This window comes from Somniosus microcephalus, chromosome 1 (assembly GCF_052327205.1).
Source record: "Somniosus microcephalus isolate GS21.2 chromosome 1, FLI_Smic_1.0, whole genome shotgun sequence".
Taxonomy (NCBI): Eukaryota; Metazoa; Chordata; class Chondrichthyes; order Squaliformes; family Somniosidae; genus Somniosus; species Somniosus microcephalus.
The window spans coordinates 460299958-460319986 of NC_140987.1; the positions used below are offsets into that span (position 1 = coordinate 460299958).

Here is a 20029-nt window from a genome sequence, read left to right on the forward strand (position 1 = left end):
AAATGCTTCAGTTATTACCAATCACATTTCAAGTCTCAAAGTGCAGTACCTTGTATGGTGACGACTCGATCCTCTCTCCAAACAACACCTGGCCCAAATTCTCGGAAGGTCGTTTCTCAGTCTCATTCTGGCAAAAGTCAAACCTTCAAAAGGTAAACACACAATTGTAATTGCACTAATCACTCCAGCTTTAACTGAAAGCAAAAGTACAGCAAATGTTTTACTTTAATCAACGGGTGTGGCCATAAGAAATAGGAGCAGGAGTCGGCCCCTCGAGCCCGCTCCGCCATTCCATATCATGGCCGATCTTCGACCTCAACTCCACCTTCATGCACTATCCCCAGGTCCCTCGGTTTCCTTAGTGCCCAAAACTCTGCCTTGAATATACTCAACGACTGAGCCTCCACAGCCTCTGGGGTCGAGAATTCCAAAGATTCACCACCCTCTGGGTGAAGACATTTCTCATCTCAGTCCTAAATGGCCGACCCCTTATTCTGAGACTGTGACCCCTGGTTCTAGACTCCCCAGCCAGGGGAAACATCCTCCCTGCATCTACCCTGTCAATCCCCTTAAGAATTTTAGTCGTTTCAGTGAGATCACCTCTCATTCTTCTAAACTCTCGGGATTTTAGGGCTAGTCCCATCCCAGGAATTGGTCCAGTGAGCCTTCGTTGCACTCTCTCGGGGACAGTCCGATACCACGCAACAATTGGAAGCAGCGTCTCTGTGAGCCATCACACTACTAGTGCTGCTCTTCATTTCCAGCGTGGAAAAAGACAAAAACTGCAAGAAAATGCTCAAACACGAACATTTCAAACGTTCAGTCACCAGGCCAAATCAAACAATGATCCCATCATGAGTCATCTTCAATCCCAACTCCACAATGCCACAGATTTACATCAACTATATTGTTACATTCATGCTTGATGACATGCAGGATCATAAAGTAGGCCCTACAGTTTTTAAACAAATGTTTATGATTGAAGTTACTCATTGTATAAATGTTAAATGAACACCAGGTGAGTCCCAGTGCAATCCCACATTTCAACAGCTTGAAGATCGAACCTTCATAACACACAAGCAAAGCCACATGTTATCAAAACTAATTTCTAAAGAATGAGAGGGGATATCATTGAAACTTATAAAATTCTAACAGGACTAGACAGACTAGATGCAGGAAGGATGTTCCCGATGGCCAGCGAGTCCAGAACCAGGGGTCACAGTCTAAGGATAAGGGGTAAGCCATTTAGGACTGAGATGGGGAGGAATTTCTTCATCCAGAGAGTGGTGAACCTGTGGAATTCTCTACCGCAGAAGGCTGTTGAGGCCAATTCATTAAATATATTCAAGAAGGAGTTGGATATATTTCTTAAGGCTAAAGGGATCAAGGGATATGGGGAGAAAGCAGGGACCGGGTACTGAGTTTGGATGATCATCCATGATCTCATTGACTGGCTCGAGGGGCCGAACGGCCTGCTCCTGCTCCTATCTTCTATGTAATACAAAGCACTAAACAAGAAAAGGTCATTCACCCCAGCAAACTTGCTCCATACATGGACAATGTACAATCTACCCAATCATGGACTCTACCCCAGCTAAGCTCCAGAGGAGAAGTACTCAAGTGCTCCATGATCCCCAATAGTCTGCAAGCAAAACTGCAGAATATTTATCCATCATCACATCTCTACTGTTCAGTCCTGGCCTCCTACACTTCCGAAAAAGCCGTACCCCTTCCCCCAGACCTTCCTAGCCCCCTCACACAGCCCTAGAAACTCAAAAGCACAGGAGCCTTCATGACTCATTGAGTATTTGATCAATTAAATCTATGTATATCCAATGCAATCTATATTCATCCAAATATCTTCGAATTCCACGCCAACTAAATACTCGTCTTGCTCTTCAAGGAGTTCGTGCCACAGCATCAACTTTACTAGACTAGTAACCCAGAGGCCTGGTCTAATAGTCCAGAGAATGCAAGTTCAAATCCCACCACAGCAATTTTGAGAATAAAAAGCTGGCATCAATAAAAGTGACCATAAGCCATTGAATTGTTGTAAAAACCCAACTGGTTCACCAATGACCTCACCTGGTCTGGCCTATGTGTGGCTCCAGTCCCACGCCATTGTGGCTCACTCTTTAACTACACTCACGGAAACTAGGGGGGTGGGGGTGGTGAGAAATTCGGTATCGCCCCGCTTGGGGCGCAATTATCGGTCGGGTGCAAAGTTTAGCGCCCGGCGCTAATTATCGCCCCCGACTGTAAACTTGGCTTCTATCGCCCCCTGGAGGTGATTGGAGCGCTAAATCAGGCACTACACACCTCTCAAGGCGTTAACACCGAGGAACGAGGCGCTACCTCAGAGCGCGGGCGAAGCTCGTGATGTCAGTCAGCAATGGAACACAGACACACTGGCACTGGCCAGTTCTTAAAGGGGAGGGTCGATCTTGCTCTCCATCCACATCCTGCTCATTGCAGCCTTGAATCTCGGCCTGGACAGACCTGTACATCAAATCTGCCGGAAAGAACAATGGAGGCGCCCAGGGAAAGAGCTCAGAGTGCAGCCCCCCATCATCTCCTCTAAATCGATGCAAGAAAGGTCAAATCAAAATGAACCTGCAAAGTGCTGCTCAGTACCCAAAACTCCTTCACACAGCGTTGAATCTCTCCAGAAGTCTTTCTTTCGCCCTCAGAATGCGTGGTGCAAAAATGTCGCCGACAAAAAAAGGCGGCCGCCTTTAAATAGCGCTCCCCCAGTCCCTTCCCGACTGCAAAAACGCTCCCCTCAACCTGTCGTTGCTAGCGGCAGGCAGAAAGGCAGGGGGCTCCACTCAATATCCGGTCCGGGGCGTTGCGCACGATCTGCGGGCGCAGGAGATCGTGGCGGTAGTGTTTAGCGCCACCGCAAAATGTCTGATCAATTTTGCGAGCGGCGCATACATCGCCTCTTAGGGTGCTAATGGGAGGCGCAGAGCAACCAAATTTTTCCCCCTAGGGATGGTAACAAACAGGGACTTGGCAGTTTATGGCTCACAATTTATTTTTATTTTATTTTTTTAATCTTCCAGATTGGATTTCAATTTTAGCTTTTTTTTTTACTCTTAAGCTCCAAGAGTTTCACATTTGCAACTTAATTGAAAGCATTCTGATCATTTAAAGGAATTGTACCCACTGGATAGCCTCACTAGTTCAGTGTACTGTTCAGAAAATTCCACACATTCAAAATGCTTTTAAATCAATGTGACTGTTCTGTATGGACTTTGAGCTCTTCAGAACAGAGAAAACACTCTGTGGCTGGATCAGCAATCAGATACTTTAACAGGCAGTCCGTGGTCACTGCTGATGATGATTAACCAGCCAGTCTGACGCACCAATGGACCCTGGAGGGGTGGTCCTGTTACTCCACTCCCCGGCAGGTAACCTTGCAAGCCAATGCCCTAATGGATAGGGTGATACTACTTTGATCAAGCAGCTTACTAGCATCCTTAGCGGTGTCTTTAGCTAGTTAAACTCCAGCAGTACCCCAGTACACATCCATGACTCTGTATGCAAGCCCCCTGGGACTTGTGTCAGACAGGCATGCCCCAATGAGCAGACAGTGTACAATCCAATCAAGAAAGCAAGAGTTCTACAGGTGCAGTAGCTCGATTTGGAGACTGAAACACGAGGGGTTTCCGCTCGTTACCACACATACAGCTGGCAAAACTATGATTTTTTTTACATGCAAATTAGTTACCCATTTCTGATGAACCGTTGAACAAAAAGCAGTCACTGCAACTTTACTTGAAATCCTGTACTACACAGCACCGTAAATAAGCAAACCTAACTAAGTGCAACATGAAGTAAATCTTGATGACTTTAAATACAGTAATGTACAATTGAAAAATGTAAGTAACAGAATATATAGGTTAGTTTAAACAAACTAGCTGTAGAACTTGAACAAAGTACTGCGGATGTCGTAAATCTGCAATGAAAACACAAAATGGTGGAAACACTCAGCAGGTCAGGCAGCATCTGTGGAGTGAGAATCAGGGTTAACGTTTCAGGCTCCACAAATGCTGCCTGGCCCGAGTATTTCCAGCATTTTCTGTTTTTATATTAGCTATAGAACTTACTCCTGACAAATGACATGGCTGTGGAACTCATTCTAAACACAATCGGAATGCAATGAGATGGTTACATTATAAATAAAATGGTTGCGCTCACAAGGGGCGTTACAATTGCTCCGTGGGAAGAAGCCATGCCCCTTCTACAGAGAGTGAGCGGGTCCACTGCAGTGCAGCACTCGCTATAATAATTCATCACATCATTCAACCTCATGCTTGTTATACTGCACTCTTTGTACTGAATCACCAAGTCACAGACTGTTTGTACTACATGCTTGGGCACCAAGCCTTATCTATGACCATAGTTGGTGGGCTAGAAAAGGACCACAAAAGCTGCTGGATTGTCGTAAAAACCCAACTAAATCACTAATGTCCTTCAGGGAAGGGAACCTTTCAGTGATCTCTGGTGCGACAGCACTGAGGGGACACCATTGGCCTTAATCTCCCTAGGCTGGGGAGAAGGGCAAGAGGATTAGCCAGGGTTTCTGCTCCTAATCACTATCCAGGGAGCCATGCCGTGATCGCAGAAGGCGCATCCGCGTCAGGTTGACACCACATTTTGCAATTTTCAGGGTTCTAAAACAGCCTCGCCCGTCGTGGGGGGAGTTAATACCAAGGCCAAAGTCTTCCACTTGGTCTAGTTATCCGATTGAATCATTCAGAACCGAGAAAGGACAGGAGTATGACGAAGACCAGGGTAAAAGCTGATTTTGAGGGACTGAGAATAGAACTTGGGAAAATAAAATGGACATCAATATTGGCAAACAGCAATGGGAAACATTTAAAATGGTGCTCAGAGTCCAAGAAAAATATATTCCGCTAAAAAAACACAAACGGGACACCATGGATGAATAACGCCATAAGGGAATAATGGAGGGCAAGGGAAGAGGCATACATTAAGTACATGGACAGCAGGAGAGTGCATGGTAAGAGAGAATACAGAGAGATTAGGAGAGAAATCAAAAAACACAATTAGGAAGGCAAAGAGGAACTAAGAAATTAAATGATCAAGGAACATAAAACAAAATAGTAAAATATTTTATAGGCATATAAATAAAAAAAGGTTGAGATGGGAATAGGGCTACTAAGGGATGGACAGGATAATACCATAGGTAACAATAGAGAGATGGCAGAAACATTAAATAATTACTTTGCTTCAATCTTTACCAGGAAGATAGAACAGGTGGCTATTACATTGGATCATGAGATTAGTAATGAAATAAATGTATTTAAAATAAAGGAGATATATTAAATAAACTAATCAAACTCAGAGGAAAAAAACTGGTCCGGACGGATTACATCCGCGCATTTTAAAAGAATCTAGGGAAGAGATAGCAGAGGCATTACTGTACATTTAATAATTCATTAAAAAAGTGTAGTGCCAGAGGACTGGCAGATAGCCAACGTAATACCTACATTTAAGAAGGGAGATAGAACATGTCCAGGGAATTATAGACCAGTCAGCTTAACATCGGTGGTAGGAAAAATAATGGAATCCCTACTAAAGGAGAAAATAGAACATCTAGAAGCCAAAACTAATGCTGAATTGTCAACATGAATTTCAAAAGAGAAAGTCTTGCTTGACCAACCTCACTGAATTTTTTGACGAGGTAACAGAGAGAATAGACAAGGGTAATGCAGTAGATGTAATTTATCTAGATTTTCAAAAGGCCTTTGATTAAGGTACCACATAATAGACTGATGAACAAGGTCAAAGAATGCGGAGTCAGGGGACAAGCAGCAGAATGGATTGCTGGCTGGCTTCAAGATAGAAAGCAGAGAGTAGGGGTAAAGGGTAGCTATTCACAGTGGCAGAGCTGGGTAGTGGTGTTCCACAAGGATCAGTTCCACACTGTTGTTCACAATTTATATCAACTATTTAGACTTTGGAATCAAAAACATAATCTCTAAATTTGCAGGTGACACCAAATCCAGGGGGCGGGGAAGAGAATCAATACTGAGGAAGACTGCAACAAATTACAGGAGGACATTAATAAATTTGCAGAATGGGCAAATAATTGGCAAATGAATTTCAACACAGATAAATGTGAGTTATTACATTTTGGTAGGAAGAATAGGGAGGTCACTAATTACTTGGAGGATGAGAGTCTAGGTGGGGGAGAGGAACAATGGGATCTCGGAGTACAAATACACAAATCACTAAAAGTTACGACACAGGTTATCAAGGCCATAAAAAAAGCAAACCAAGCACTAGGGTTTATTTCTAGAGGGTTAAAATTGAAAAGTAACGAAGTCGTGCTAAACTTGTATCGAACCTTGGTTAGACCACACTTGGAGTACTGCGCACAATTCTGGTTGCCATATTACAGAAAGAATATAGAGGGACTGGGGAGGGTGCAGAGAAGATTGACAAGGATGATACCTGAAATGCAAGGGCATACCGATCAGGAAAGGATGAACAGACTGGGCCTCTTATCACTTGAAAAATGGCTGCGGGGCAACCTAATAGAGGTCTTTATCAAAATGTTTCATAATTTTACAGTAGATACAGAGTGTTTCCACTTGTGGGGAAGAGCTAACTAGAGGCCATCAATATAAAAGATAGTCACCAAATCAAATAGCGAATTCAGAAGAAACTTCTTTACCCAGAGGGTGGTGAGAATGTGGAATTTGCTACCACAGGGAGTAGTTGAGGCAAATAGTAGTATAAATGCATTTAAGGGGAGACTAGATAAGTATATGAGGGAGAAGGGAATAGAGGGTTATGCTGATAGAGTTAGATGAGGAAAGACGGGGGGAGGCTCGAGTGGAGCATAAACACCGGCATGGGCTGGTTGGGCCGAATTTCTGTGCCGTATATCCTATGTAATCCTGTGCAATCTAATGGGTATTTTCATCCGATAGGAAATATTCCATTGCTGGGAAGTTAGTGTGTAGCACGCCCATTTATAAAAATAAAGCTCGGAGGATTATGGAAGTGCACCCTCATTATGCTGCATGTTCTCTAGTTCCTAAATATCACATTATAATGGGGGTTAATGATCTTGGATCAAAATCCAAAAAGGAGCTTTCTAATTAGCAACACTAAATCACTTCTGGAGGAGACGTGAATAGGATTACCCACAGCAAGTAATTACCTCCCAGGAAAATCATTTGCAAGCCACAGATGTGCAGTTTATACTCTTTGTAGGCAAAGATGGTGAACACAGCAATGCAGCATCATGCTCGATTGTGCCATATGTCACTTGTGCTCGGGCACGCAGGCTGATTCCAGTATTATATGCAGTTCATAGAATCATAGAATGGTTACAGCACAGAAGGAGACCATTCGGCCCATCAAGCCCGTGCCAGTTCTCTGCAAGAGCACTTCAGCTAGTCCCACTGCCCCGCCCTTTGCCCGTAGCCCTACAATTTTTTTTTCCTTCAGGTACTTATCCAATTCCCTTTTGAAAGCCAGGATTGAATCTGCCTCCACCACCCTTTCAGGCAGTACATTCCAGATCCTAACCACTCGCTGCGTAAAAAAGTTTTTCCTCCTGTCGCCTTTGATTCTTTTGCCAATCACCTTAAATCCGTGTCCTCTGGTTCTCGACCCTTCCGCCAATGGGAACAGTTTCTCTCTATCTGCTCTGTCCAGACCCCTCATGATTTTGAACACCTCTATCAAATTCTGGGCACCACACTTTAGGAAGGGTGTGAAGGCCTTAGAGAGGGTGCAGAAAAGATTTACAAGAAAGGATGAGGGGCTTCAGTTACGTGGATAGACTGGAGAAGCTGGGGTTGTTCTCCTTAGAGCAGAGAAGGTTGAGAGGAGATTTCATAGAATCATAGAATGGTTACAGCAATGAAGGAGGCTATTCAGCCTGTCGAGCCTGTACTGGCTCTCCCTTTTCTAGTGGGCTGTAACATATTGCTCCCAATAACCTTTTCCATGCTCCATTTCCACATCAATCCAGAGACTGCCAGCTGTGGCTCAGTGGGCAGCACCCTCGCCTTGGAGTCAGAAGGTTGTGGGATCAAGCCCCACTCCAGAGACTCGAGCACATAAAGCTAGGCCGACACTCCCAGTGCAGTGCTGAGGGAGTGCTGCACTGTCAGAGGTGCTGTCTTTCAGATGAGACGTTAAACCGAGGCCATCTGCTCTCAGGTGAACGTAAAATATTCCACGGCACTATTTTGAAGAGCAGCAGGGGAGTTCACCCCGGTGTCCTGGCCAATATTTATCCTTCAAATCAACATAACAAAAAAAATGATCTGGTCATTGTCACATTGTTGTTTGCGGGAGCTTGCTGTGCGCAAATAGGCTGCCGCGTTTCCCACATTACAACAGTGACTGCACTCCAAAAGAACTTCATTGGCTGAAAAGCACTTTGAGACCCCCGATGGTCATGAAAGGCACTATATAAATGCAAGTCTGTCTTTCTTACTTATAAATCTGCCCTAATGAACAGTACCACCCCAGTTGCTTTCTATCCTACTCCGTCCTCCCTGAAGTGCACACAGCCCTTCAAATTGGTTCCCCACTCACCATCTTCCTTTAGCCAGGTTTCAGTAACTATCACAATACCTATTAATTGCTGTTGACCATGACTTTTAGAAGAAGGGTTTTATACAGTCAATAAGGAAAGTTGGGGAGTCAGCAACAAGAAACCATCAATTTAAAATTGTCACCAAGACAGAGGAGAGGAGTTAGGAGAAATGTCTTCACGTAAAGAGCAGGGCAATGAGATACAATCATCTCCGAGCCTGTGCCCACTGTAGTGTATGGAGCCTGTGCCCACTGTAGTGTATGGAGCCTGTGCCCACTGTAGTGTATGGAACCTGTGCCCACTGTAGTGTATGGAGCCTGTGCCCACTGTAGTGTATGGAGCCTGTGCCCACTGTAGTGTATGGAACCTGTACCACCTTAAGAGGATACCTTAAGGTGATGGACTACTTTTTGATGGCTCCTGTACATTGTAGTACCGGTGGTGACCACACCGGTATATAAACCCTGTGGAGCAAAGTGTATTCCAGTTCAGCCCTGACCCTCAATTACTAAAGACCTGTTTAATTATTTCTGTAGTCTGTGTCCAGTTATTCAGCATAACTACATTTGGAAACACAGACTCAACAGTGGCGACGAGTCTGATCTTAGCTAGCGGCAGTTGCATCAAAGGAAGCTTCGCCTCTGAAACGGGCGTCGATCAAGGACATCCACCCTCAACATCCTGCTGGGCACTGCATAGCACGGGAGGCAATTGGGAACCCGGGTTGGTTTCTGGCCACGAAGTCAAACATCAGTGAACATCCCTTCGACGACAGCGGCAGGTAAGCCCGATCGAGCGGCACGGGGAGGGGGGGGGGGGGGGGGGGGGGAGGGGAAGTCGGCCGAGTTGTCAGAGAAGGGGAGGGAAACGACAAAAAGGGCGGAGAACACGACCGCAGCCGGTGTCAGGGGCCGGACTGCAATCGGGGAAGAGACGCGCAGCAGCCAGAAAAGCGTTTATGTCCACAAGGACCGCGGGAGCGGCGGGGAACAAGAGCAGCAGCGTAGGGGAGAATAAAGGACCGCTGGGAGGCGAGAACGGCAACAGCGCGGTAATCGCCATTTTGAGTCGGCGGGGGAAGAAGACAAGCGCGAGAAAAGCCGCCAAGCGCGGGAAGCCACCATTTTGAAAAAAATAAAATAAAATAATCATATCCGAAGGAAAGGAAACTCAACAAGGATGCCAAAAACAGGTAACATCACTGCTTTTGATAGCGATGTGGAACGCGTCGAAGTTTACTGTACAACGAATGAGGTACCGGAGGATAAGAAAGCACTAACCCTATTAAACTCGATGGGTGCGAAGACGTACGGGTTATTAAGGAACCTTGTAACACCAGATAAACCGGTAGGAAAGAGTTTCGCGGATATTGTTACTATCCTGCAAGAGCATTTAAACCCCACGCCGCTGCTGATAGCGGAACGATTTAAATTCTACAAAAGAATTCAACTTAAAGAGGAAAGCAACGCTAACTTCTTAATCGAACTGCGCAAGTTATCAAAGTACTGTCAGTTCGGTACAGGACTAGCAGACGCACCGAGATATAAGTTTGTGTGTGGGCTCCTAAGGGAAGGAACCCAGAAGCGACTGCTAGAGGAAAAGGATCTTACGCTGGACAAAGCTTTCAGCATTGCAGCATCGCACGAGGCGCTGCAGAGATACAGCAAAGGCCATTGGAATTCAGCACCAATGAAATGGCATTGGGCGCAGTAAAGTGCTATCATTGCGGAAGGACAACGCATGGCCAGAACCAGTGCTGCTTCAAAGATAAAGAATGCAGGCAATGTGGCAAACTTGGTCACATAGCGAGAGAATGCCGGTCAGGAAAGAAGACCAGCAGCAAAAAGTCGCCGCAGGAGAAGTACAAAAAAGTACACAAGGTGACAGAGAACAGTTCGGATGAACAGAAGATGGATTCAGACTCCAGCAGTAAGGAACTGGGTTGTCTAAAAATACATAATGTGGGTAACACAGCAGACCACCAAACTATCTGGGTCATGCTTCGGATAGCAGGAGTCCAAGTGAAGATGGAATTGGACACTGGATCGGCATTGACGGTCATGAATAAGCAAGATTATAAAAGGTTATTCTCGCACATTCCCGAGGGATACGGAGATTGTATTGAAAACATACACGGGGCAAATAGTATACCCCATCGGAAAGATAAAAGTAAATGTGGTCTACAATGGTAAAGAAAGTCAGGAAATGGACTTGTATGTGTTACCTGATGGAGGTCTGCCACTACTGGGACGGGAATGGATCCGGAGAATAAATGTGGACTGGCATTCCATACAAGCACTGACTGTAGATTCCTGTAAAGAGGACAACGTCAAACCTAAACGACTGTCCAAAATATTGGACGATGCTAAGGAGGTGTTCCAACAGGGACTGGGAACACTGAAAGGAATTACGGCAAACATCAAGGTTGAAGAACATGCAAACCCAAAATTTTTCAAAGCCAGACCGGTACCTTATGCGATACGACCTGCTGTGGAAGCAGAGCTGGAAGGGCGAGAATGTTCAGGAGTACTGTCAAAGGTGGACTGGAGCGAATGGGCCACACCCATTGTTCCTGTCATGAAGCGTTCGTTGAGCAACAAGCCGGGGGAACCTGGGAAGGTTCGCATCTGTGGCGATTTCAAGATCACTGTTAATCCGGTTCTTCACACGGTGCAATATCCGCTTCCGCGGATTGAAGATATCTTCGCTTCGCTGTCTGGCAGGAAACACTTCACCAAGATAGACCTGGCGCAGGCGTACCTACAGATGGAAGTTGATGAAGCGTCACGCCAGTATCTCACGATCAACACACATAAGGGCTTATATCGGTATAATAGACTGGTTTTTGGAGTGGCATCGGCTCCAGCGATTTGGCAAAGGGCCATGGAGCAGGTATTGCAGGGAATTCCAGGCACACAATGCTACCTGGACGACATTCTGATTACAGGAGATGATAAGGATCACCTCGCGAATTTGGAGCAGGTGCTCACCAGATTGAAAGAATATGGGCTCAGAGTTAATCGCCAGAAATGTGAGTTCTTTCAAAAGCGAATCTCGTACTGCGGCCACGTCATTGACCAGGAGGGGCTCCATAAGTCACCTGACAAGATCGAAGCTATTGTGAAAGCTCCCGCTCCGGAAAATGTATCCCAGTTGAGGTCGTTCCTTGGGTTGGTTAACTATTACCACAAGTTTCTTCCAAATTTATCCACGGTGTTACACCCGCTGAACACTCTTTTGCAAATGGGAATACCATGGAAGTGGAGCGATGATTGTAAGCGGGCTTTTCAAAAAAGCAAGGCACCGATCACCTCTAAGGAAGTGTTGGCTCACTTTAACCCAACGCTGCCTATTCGCTTAGCTTGTGATGCTTCTCCATATGGTATCGGGGCAGTGCTCTCACATAAGTTTCCAAATGGCTTGGAAAGGCCAGTCGCGTTCGCATCCAGATCATTGACCTCCGCAGTGCGCAACTATGCTCAGATAGATAGGGAGGCTCTCAGCCTCGTGTGGGGAGTTAAGAAATTTAACCATTACCTGCAAGGCCAAAAGTTTACGCTGCTGACAGATCACCAGCCGTTGGTTTCCATTTTTAACCCTAAGAAGGGTGTTCCAGTTATGACGGCGCAGAGGCTTCAGAGATGGTCCCTTTTCCTAGGGGCACATCAATATGATATCGAATTCAAAAGGTACAAAGCAACATGGTAATGCTGATGGGCTGTCGTGCCTGCCACTACCTACAGCGGAAGAGGCACCGGCAGTTGACCCTGTCGAGATATTTCACTTGACCATCATCGAATGCTTACCAGTCACCAATGCGGGTATTGAGAGAGAGACCCGAAACGACCCGACACTGTCTCGGGTCTACGATTTGACAGTGAAGGGATGGCCAGCACATGGCGACCCATTCTCAGCCAGACGAGAACAGCTGTCCGTCTGTCAAGGAACATTGATGTATGGAACAAGGGTGATTATTCCTCCTAAATTAAGGGAGAGAGTTCTGAAGGAATTGCATGAAGGTCATCTGGGGGGAGTCAAGATGAAAAGCCTTGCTAGGGCTTATGTGTGGTGGCCAGGTATCGACAAACAAATAGAGGATCTGACTAAAAGCTGCTCAGGGTGCCAAAAAGTTCAACACGCACCTCCAATTGCACCGCTGCATCCGTGGGAATGGCCTTCAACCCCATGGCAACGTGTGCATATCGACTTTGCAGGTCCATTCATGGATTCCATGTTTTTGATAGCAGTAGACGCACATTCTAAATGGCCAGAAGTGATTAAGATGTCGACCACTACCTCTGAAAAGACGATCGCAGTTCTAAGAACCATATTTGCAAGGAATGGGTTGCCGGAACAAATATGTTCAGACAACGGACCACAGTTCGTGTCAGAAGAATTCCAGAAATTCATGAAAAAGAATGGGGTGAAACACACTACATCTGCCCCATATCATCCGGCTACAAATGGGTTGGCCGAGAGATTTGTACAAACGTTCAAAAAGGCGATAAAGGCCATGAGCGAAGACCATATTCCACTACAACACAAGGTGGACAATTTCCTGATGGCATATCGAAACGCCACGCATGCAGTGACAAATCAAAGCCCTGCCATAATGTTCTATAACAGGAGGTTGCGGTCCCGGTTGGATTTGTTAAAACCCAATGTGCGTAGGGAAGTCGAAAACAAGCAATTCCAGCACGTAAATAACAAGGCCACTCGGAGTTTCGAAATAGGACAACCAGTGTTGGCCAGGGACTTTAGGAATGATAAATGGCAATCCGGAACAATTCGTGCCCGACAAGGACCCTTGATGTACACGGTAGACGTTGGAGAGAACGTAATACGACGTCATGCTGACCAACTTGTGGAATCGAGAACAAGGGTCGACCCCATGTCTACGGCAGAGACACCAGTTGAAGAAGTTTATTGAGCCTGTAGCATCTACCTCAGACTCGAACGTACATGATGATGTTCAATCCATAGGAGATCAAATGAATGAGTCACCCCAGCAACGAGAACCAGAGACCCCTGAAAGGCGTTATCCGGCCCGGATCAGGAGGCCTCCTCAGAGACTGAATCTTTGAACAGTTTTGTGTGGAAGTTGTATATATGTTATCCATGTAATGTTTAAATTGGGGTGTACACTGTTAAGCTAAAAGGGGAGGAATTGTAGTGTATGCAACCTGTACCACCTTAAGAGGATACCTTAAGGTGATGGACTACTTTTTGATGGCTCCTGTACATTGTAGTACCGGTGGTGACCACACCGGTATATAAACCCTGTGGAGCAAAGTGTATACCAGTTCAGCCCTGACCCTCAATTACTAAAGACCTGTTTAATTATTTCTGTAGTCTGTGTCCAGTTATTCAGCATAACTACATTTGGAAACACAGACTCAACACCCACGAACACACTCCACTAACTAGTTATCCATATTTACCACACTTCTGAAAAACAACCGAGAGGGATCGTGGCTAGGCACAATATACTTAAATACTGATTAAGTGGTGCTTCTTAAATATACTCACGCATCATATTCATACGGCAGGACGGATTCCACAGAGTCCAATCTGTTCACAAATACTTCGATGTTTGACTGAAAATAGAAAATAAACTTTTTAAAGATTTGCATTCTAAATAAACTTTCAAAAATAGTCACCTTAATTCAAAATGTCAACATTTCACTTAAATGGCCCAGTTTTTCCGCAAAGCAATACTGAAGGAAGAGGGGTAACATGTACAATTCCGGGTAATGCTGCAGATTTACTGAAAACATGATAATCCGCCCCAGTGCTAATTACTCACATGCGCACACACACACTACCTCAGACAGATCGCCTCACCTACAAATTTATGTAAATAATTGAAATGATATTTAATTATAAAGCGCTAAATGCATCAGGACACGATTTTGTAACAAATCCCTGTTCCTTTCTCTGTCGCGTCAGCAACTTAACAGTAGACAAGACATTGTTCATAAAAGGATTAATGAAAAATTGCTACATGTGAGAATATAATTATTTCCCCAGATTATACTGTTGCAAACAACGACGGAAATGGTCTCTTGGCTCAGTGACTAAACACACCCTCTGGTGAAGTAATGAGCACCACAGATCAGGAAGGTCACAAGTTCAATCCCTGGTCTGCACTGATAAACCCTCACAAAAACTTAAGGCCCTGTGTGACATAATACACACCACATTTCTGAGGAAGTACTTTGTTCCAAACAAATCCTTTATTCTATCAACTTATCAATATTAAAGAAAGCAAATATTTCCTGAATGCATTCCACTGCTACTACAACTATCAACTAAAGTATCAACTTCAAAGACAGTGCAATTAATGAGTTAATGCTACAAAGCTTTAATGAAACCAGCATTATAACAGTAGATAAGATATTTAAAACAGCCGGGAATAAAATGATAAAAATCATTGACCTACAATTAAAACATTTATTATGAAGGTTTGAAATAAATAAGGAGAAACTGTTTCCAGTGGCAGGTGGGTCGGCAATCAGAGGACATAGATTTAAGATAATTGCCAAAAGAATCAGAGGCGAGATGAGAATATTTTCCACGTGAGTTATAATTTGACTCTGAGCGAGCAGACCTGTGGGAGGAACGGAGTCAGAGACCGGGGATAAAGGCAGCGCGGAGCACAGACCTGGGAGTCTGAGCGAGCGGACCTGCGGGAGGAACGGAGTCAGAGGCCGGGGATAAAGGCAGCGCGGAGCAGAGACCTGGGAGTCTGAGCGAGCGGACCTGCGGGAGGAACGGAGTCAGAAACCGGGGATAAAGGCAGTGCGGAGCAGAGACCTGGGAGTCTGAGCGAGCGGACCTGCGGGAGGAACGGAGTCAGAGGCCAGGGATAAAGGCAGTGCGGAGCACAGACCTGGGAGTCTGAGCGAGCGGACCTGTGGGAGGAACGGAGTCAGAGACCGGGGATAAAGGCAGTGCGGAGCAGAGACCTGGGAGTCTGAGTGAGCGGACCTGCGGGAGGAACGGAGTCAGAGGCCGGGGATAAAGGCAGCGCGGAGCACAGACCTGGGAGTCTGAGTGAGCGGACTACCTGCGGGAGGAACGGAGTCAGAGACCGGGGCTAAAGGCAGCGCGGAGCAGAGACCTGGGAGTCTGAGCGAGCGGACCTGCGGGAGGAACGGAGTCAGAGACCGGGGATAAAGGCAGCGTGGAGCAGAGACCTGGGAGTCTGAGCGAGCGGACCTGCGGGAGGAACGGAGTCAGAGACCGGGGATAAAGGCAGCGCGGAGCAGAGACCTGGGAGTCTGAGCGAGCGGACCTGCGGGAGGAACGGAGTCAGAGACCGGGGATAAAGGCAGCGTGGAGCAGAGACCTGGGAGTCTGAGCGAGCGGACCTGCGGGAGGAACGGAGTCGGAGACCGGGGATAAAGGCAGCGCGGAGCAGAGACCTGGGAGTCTGAGCGAGCGGACCTGCGGGAGGAACGGAGTCGGAGACCGGGGATAAAGGCAGCGCGGAGCAGAGACCTGGGAGTTTGAGCGAGCAGACCTGTGGGAGGAACGGAGTCAGAGACCGGGGATAAAGGCAGCGCGGAGCAGAGACCTGGGAGTCTGAGCGAGCGGACCTGTGGGAGGAACGGAGTCAGAGACCGGGGATAAAGGCAGCGCGGAGCAGAGACCTGGGAGTCTGAACGAGCGGACCTGTGGGAGGAACGGAGTCAGAGACCGGGGATAAAGGCAGCGCGGAGCAGAGACCTGGGAGTCTGAACGAGCGGACCTGTGGGAGGAACGGAGTCAGAGACCGGGGATAAAGGCAGCGCGGAGCAGAGACCTGGGAGTCTGAGCGAGCGGACTACCTGCGAGGGAGACAGTTGGCAAGCGATACAACGAAGGAGTGACATCAGAATTCAAAGATGTCGCTGGCACAAGGGAGCCGAGAGGTTGAAAGGATTAGTACTAGTCCTAGCCCCTTCAAGCGAATTTGTCTTCCCATTTGAAAGTCCAATTTTTATGCCCTTTCTCAGGTGAAACATAGAAACATAGAAGATAGGAGCAGGAGTAGGCCATTCGGCCCCTCGAGCCTGCTCCGCCATTCAATGAGATCATGGCTGATCATCCAAATTCAGTACCCTGTTGCTGCCTTCTCTCCATATCCCTTGATCCCTTTAGCCTTAAGAAATATATTTAACTCCGTCTTGAATATATTTAATGAATTGGCCTCTACTGCCTTCTGTGGTAGAGAATTCCACAGGTTCACCACTCTCTGGGTGAAGAAATTCCTCATCTCTGTCCTAAATGGCTTACCCCTTATCCTTAGACTGTGACCCCTGGTTCTGGACTCCCCCGCCATCGGGAACATCCTTCCTGCATCTAGTCTGTCTAGTCCTGTTAGAATTTTATAAGTTTCAATGAGATCCCCTCTCATTCTTCTAAACTCCAGCGAGTATAAGCCCAATCGACCCAATCTCGCCTCGTACGTCATTCCTGCCATCCTAGGTATCCGCCTGGTGAATCTTCGCTGCACTCCTTCCATGGCAAGAACATCCTTCCTCAGATAAGGCGACCAAAACTGCACACAATACTCAAGGTGTGGTCTCACCAAGGCCCTGTACAACTGCAGCAAGACATCCTTGTTCCTGTACTCAAACCCTCTCGCTACGAAGGCCAACATACCATTTGCCTTCTTAACTGCCTGCTGCACCTGCATGCTTACTTTCAGCGACTGGTGCACAAGGACGCCAGGTCTCGTTGCACTTCCCCTTCTCCCAATCTATTGCCATTCAGATAATAATCTTCCTTCCTGTTTTTTGACACCAAAGTGGATAACCTCGCATTTATCCACGTTATACTGCATCTGCCATGCTTCTGCCCAATCACCCAACCTGTCCAAATCATACTGGAGTTTCTCGGCATCCTCCTCACAGCACACACACTCACCCAGCTTTGTGTCATCTGCAAACTTGAGATATTACATCGAGTTCCCTCGTCCAGATCATTAATATATATTGTGAATAGCTGGGGTCCAAGTACCGATCCCTACGGTACCCCACTAGTCACTGCCTGCCACTCGGAAAAAGACCTGTTTATTCCAACTCTTTGCTTCCTGTCCGCCAACCAGTTCTCTATCCAAGTCAATACCTTGCCCCCAATCTCATGTGCCTTAATTTTACACGCTAATCTCTTATGCGGGACCTTATCGAAAGCCTTTTGAAAATCCAAATACACCACATCCACTGGTTCTTCCTTATCTATTTTACCAGTTACATCCTCAAAAAATTCCAGTGGATTAGTCAAGCACGATTTACCTTTTGTAAATCCACGTTGACTTTGTCCGATCCGGTCACTTTTTTCTAAGTGCTCTGCTATTACATCCTTTATAATGGACTCTAGCATTTTCCCCACTACCGATGTCAGGCTTACCGGTGTATAATTCCCCGTTTTCTCTCTACCACCCTTTTTGAACAGTGGGGCAACAGTAGCTACCCGCCAATCCATGGGTACTGTTCCAGAGTCTATCGAATTTTGGAAGATGACCAGCAATGCATCTATTTCTAGGGCCACTTCCTTAAGTACCCTAGGATGTAGATTATCAGGCTCTGGGGATTTATCGGACCTCAATCCCATCAATTTCCCTAACACCATTTCCCGACAAATACCGATCTCTATCAGTTCCTCCCTGTCATTAGACCCTTTGTTCCCCGACCTCTTTGGGAGGTTATTTGTGTCCTCCTTTGTGAAGACAGAACCAAAGTATGTATTTAATTGGTCTGCCATTTCTTTGTTCCCCATTATAAATTCCCCTGATTCTGACTGTAAGGGACCTACGCTTGACTTCAATCTTTTTCTCTTCACATATCTATAAAAGCTTTTACCGTCAGTTTTTATGTTCCCTGCAAGCTTACTCTCATACTCTATTTTCCCCCTCTTAATTAATCCCTTTGTCCTCCTTTGCTGAATCCTAAACTGCTCCCAATCCTCAGGTTTACTGCTTTTTCTGGCCAATTTATAAGCCCTCTCCTTGGATCTTATGCTATCCCTAATTTCCTTTGTTAGCCACGGTTGAGTCACCTTTTTTGTTTTATTTTTATGCCAAACTGGAATGAACAAATTCTGTAGTTCATCCATGCGATCTTTGAATGTTTACCATTGCCCATCCACTGTCAACCCTTTGAGTGACATTCCCCAATCAATCCTACCCAACTCGCACCTCATACCATCGTAGTCTCCTTCATTTAAATTCAGGACCCTAGTCTCAGTCAACTATTTCACTCTCCATCTTAATGAAGAATTCTATCATATTATGATCGCTCTGACCCAAGGGGCCTCACACAACAAGATTGCTAATTAATCCTCTCTCATTACATAATACCCAGTCTAAGATGGCCTGATCTCTAGTTGGTTCCTCGACATATTTGTCCAGGAAACCATCCCGTATACACTCCAGGAATTCCTCCTCCACAGTATTGTTACTAATTTGGTTAGCCCAGTCTATATGTAGATTAAAGTCACCCATGATAACTGCTGTGCCCTTATTGCACGCTTCTCTAATTTCCCGTTTCATGCCATCCCCAACCTCAGCATTACTGTTAGGGGGTCTGTATACCACTCCCACTGTTTTCTGTCCCTTGGTATTTCTCAGTTCTACCCATACAGATTCCACCACATCAGAGCTAATATCTTTCCTTACAATTGTGTTAATCCCCTCTTTACCCAGCAATGCTACCCCACCTCCTTTTCCTTTTTGCCTATCCTGAATATTGAATACCCCTGGATGTGGTATATCCTTTGAAGTTTTCTGCTGATGTAAGCTAATTATCTCTAGTCATTTTTCTGTTGACCCCTTCTATTCTAACAGTCAGTTCAGCTGGTAGCAAGCAGGCTCGTGTCTCTACTTTTAGGTGTTCAAAGCTCATCATAAAAAACGGTGTGGAGCAGATGTTTCTATTCTTACCAAAGTCTTCTGTTTGTATCTTTTTACAACGTGTAAATTAAAAATGCCTCAACCGGATGCACCATTGTCTTCTTAGTTACCTCAACTGTTTGTAACACTGGTTCGTGTCTCCGTGTTTCATTTGATGTTACTTTTATGAAGGCATATGTTTCTTTATCTTTGTGTTTCTTTCCGAAGTGTTGGTTTAAAACACTAACAGGGTATGGTATTGTGCTCTTTCGAAAGCTTCAGACTTTCTGGAACCTCTGACCTTCTGCTTCAATAAGCCTATTGATTCAGTGTCAACAACTTATCTTATCTCAAGATCCTGTATGCTGTTTACAGCTTTTACATAGTTAGGTTTTTAGATTTTCAAACCTAGTATGCCATGTTTTAATCAGAATTCTTTCATAGAATGGTGTATTTTTCTGAATATGGCTTATTGCTTATTCCTTCACAAGGGGAGTATAGGGCGAGTATTTGTGGCAAGTTTTTGTTGTTCTGTTTGAGTATATTTCTGCTTAGTAGAT

At 45.7% G+C, this 20029-nt stretch overlaps 1 protein-coding gene across 1 annotated transcript in view; it reads right to left on the reverse strand.

Annotated features, from left to right (window-relative positions):
• Positions 1-20029, reverse strand: part of tm9sf5 (transmembrane 9 superfamily protein member 5) — a 153539-nt gene that overhangs the window by 117608 nt on the left and 15902 nt on the right. The window contains exons 2-3 of the mRNA XM_086002271.1: positions 14123-14190; positions 50-143 (exon numbers count right to left, since the gene is read on the reverse strand). Of these exons, the coding sequence (XP_085858397.1) occupies positions 50-143; positions 14123-14190 (162 nt within the window). The remainder of the gene's footprint in view (positions 1-49; positions 144-14122; positions 14191-20029) is intronic.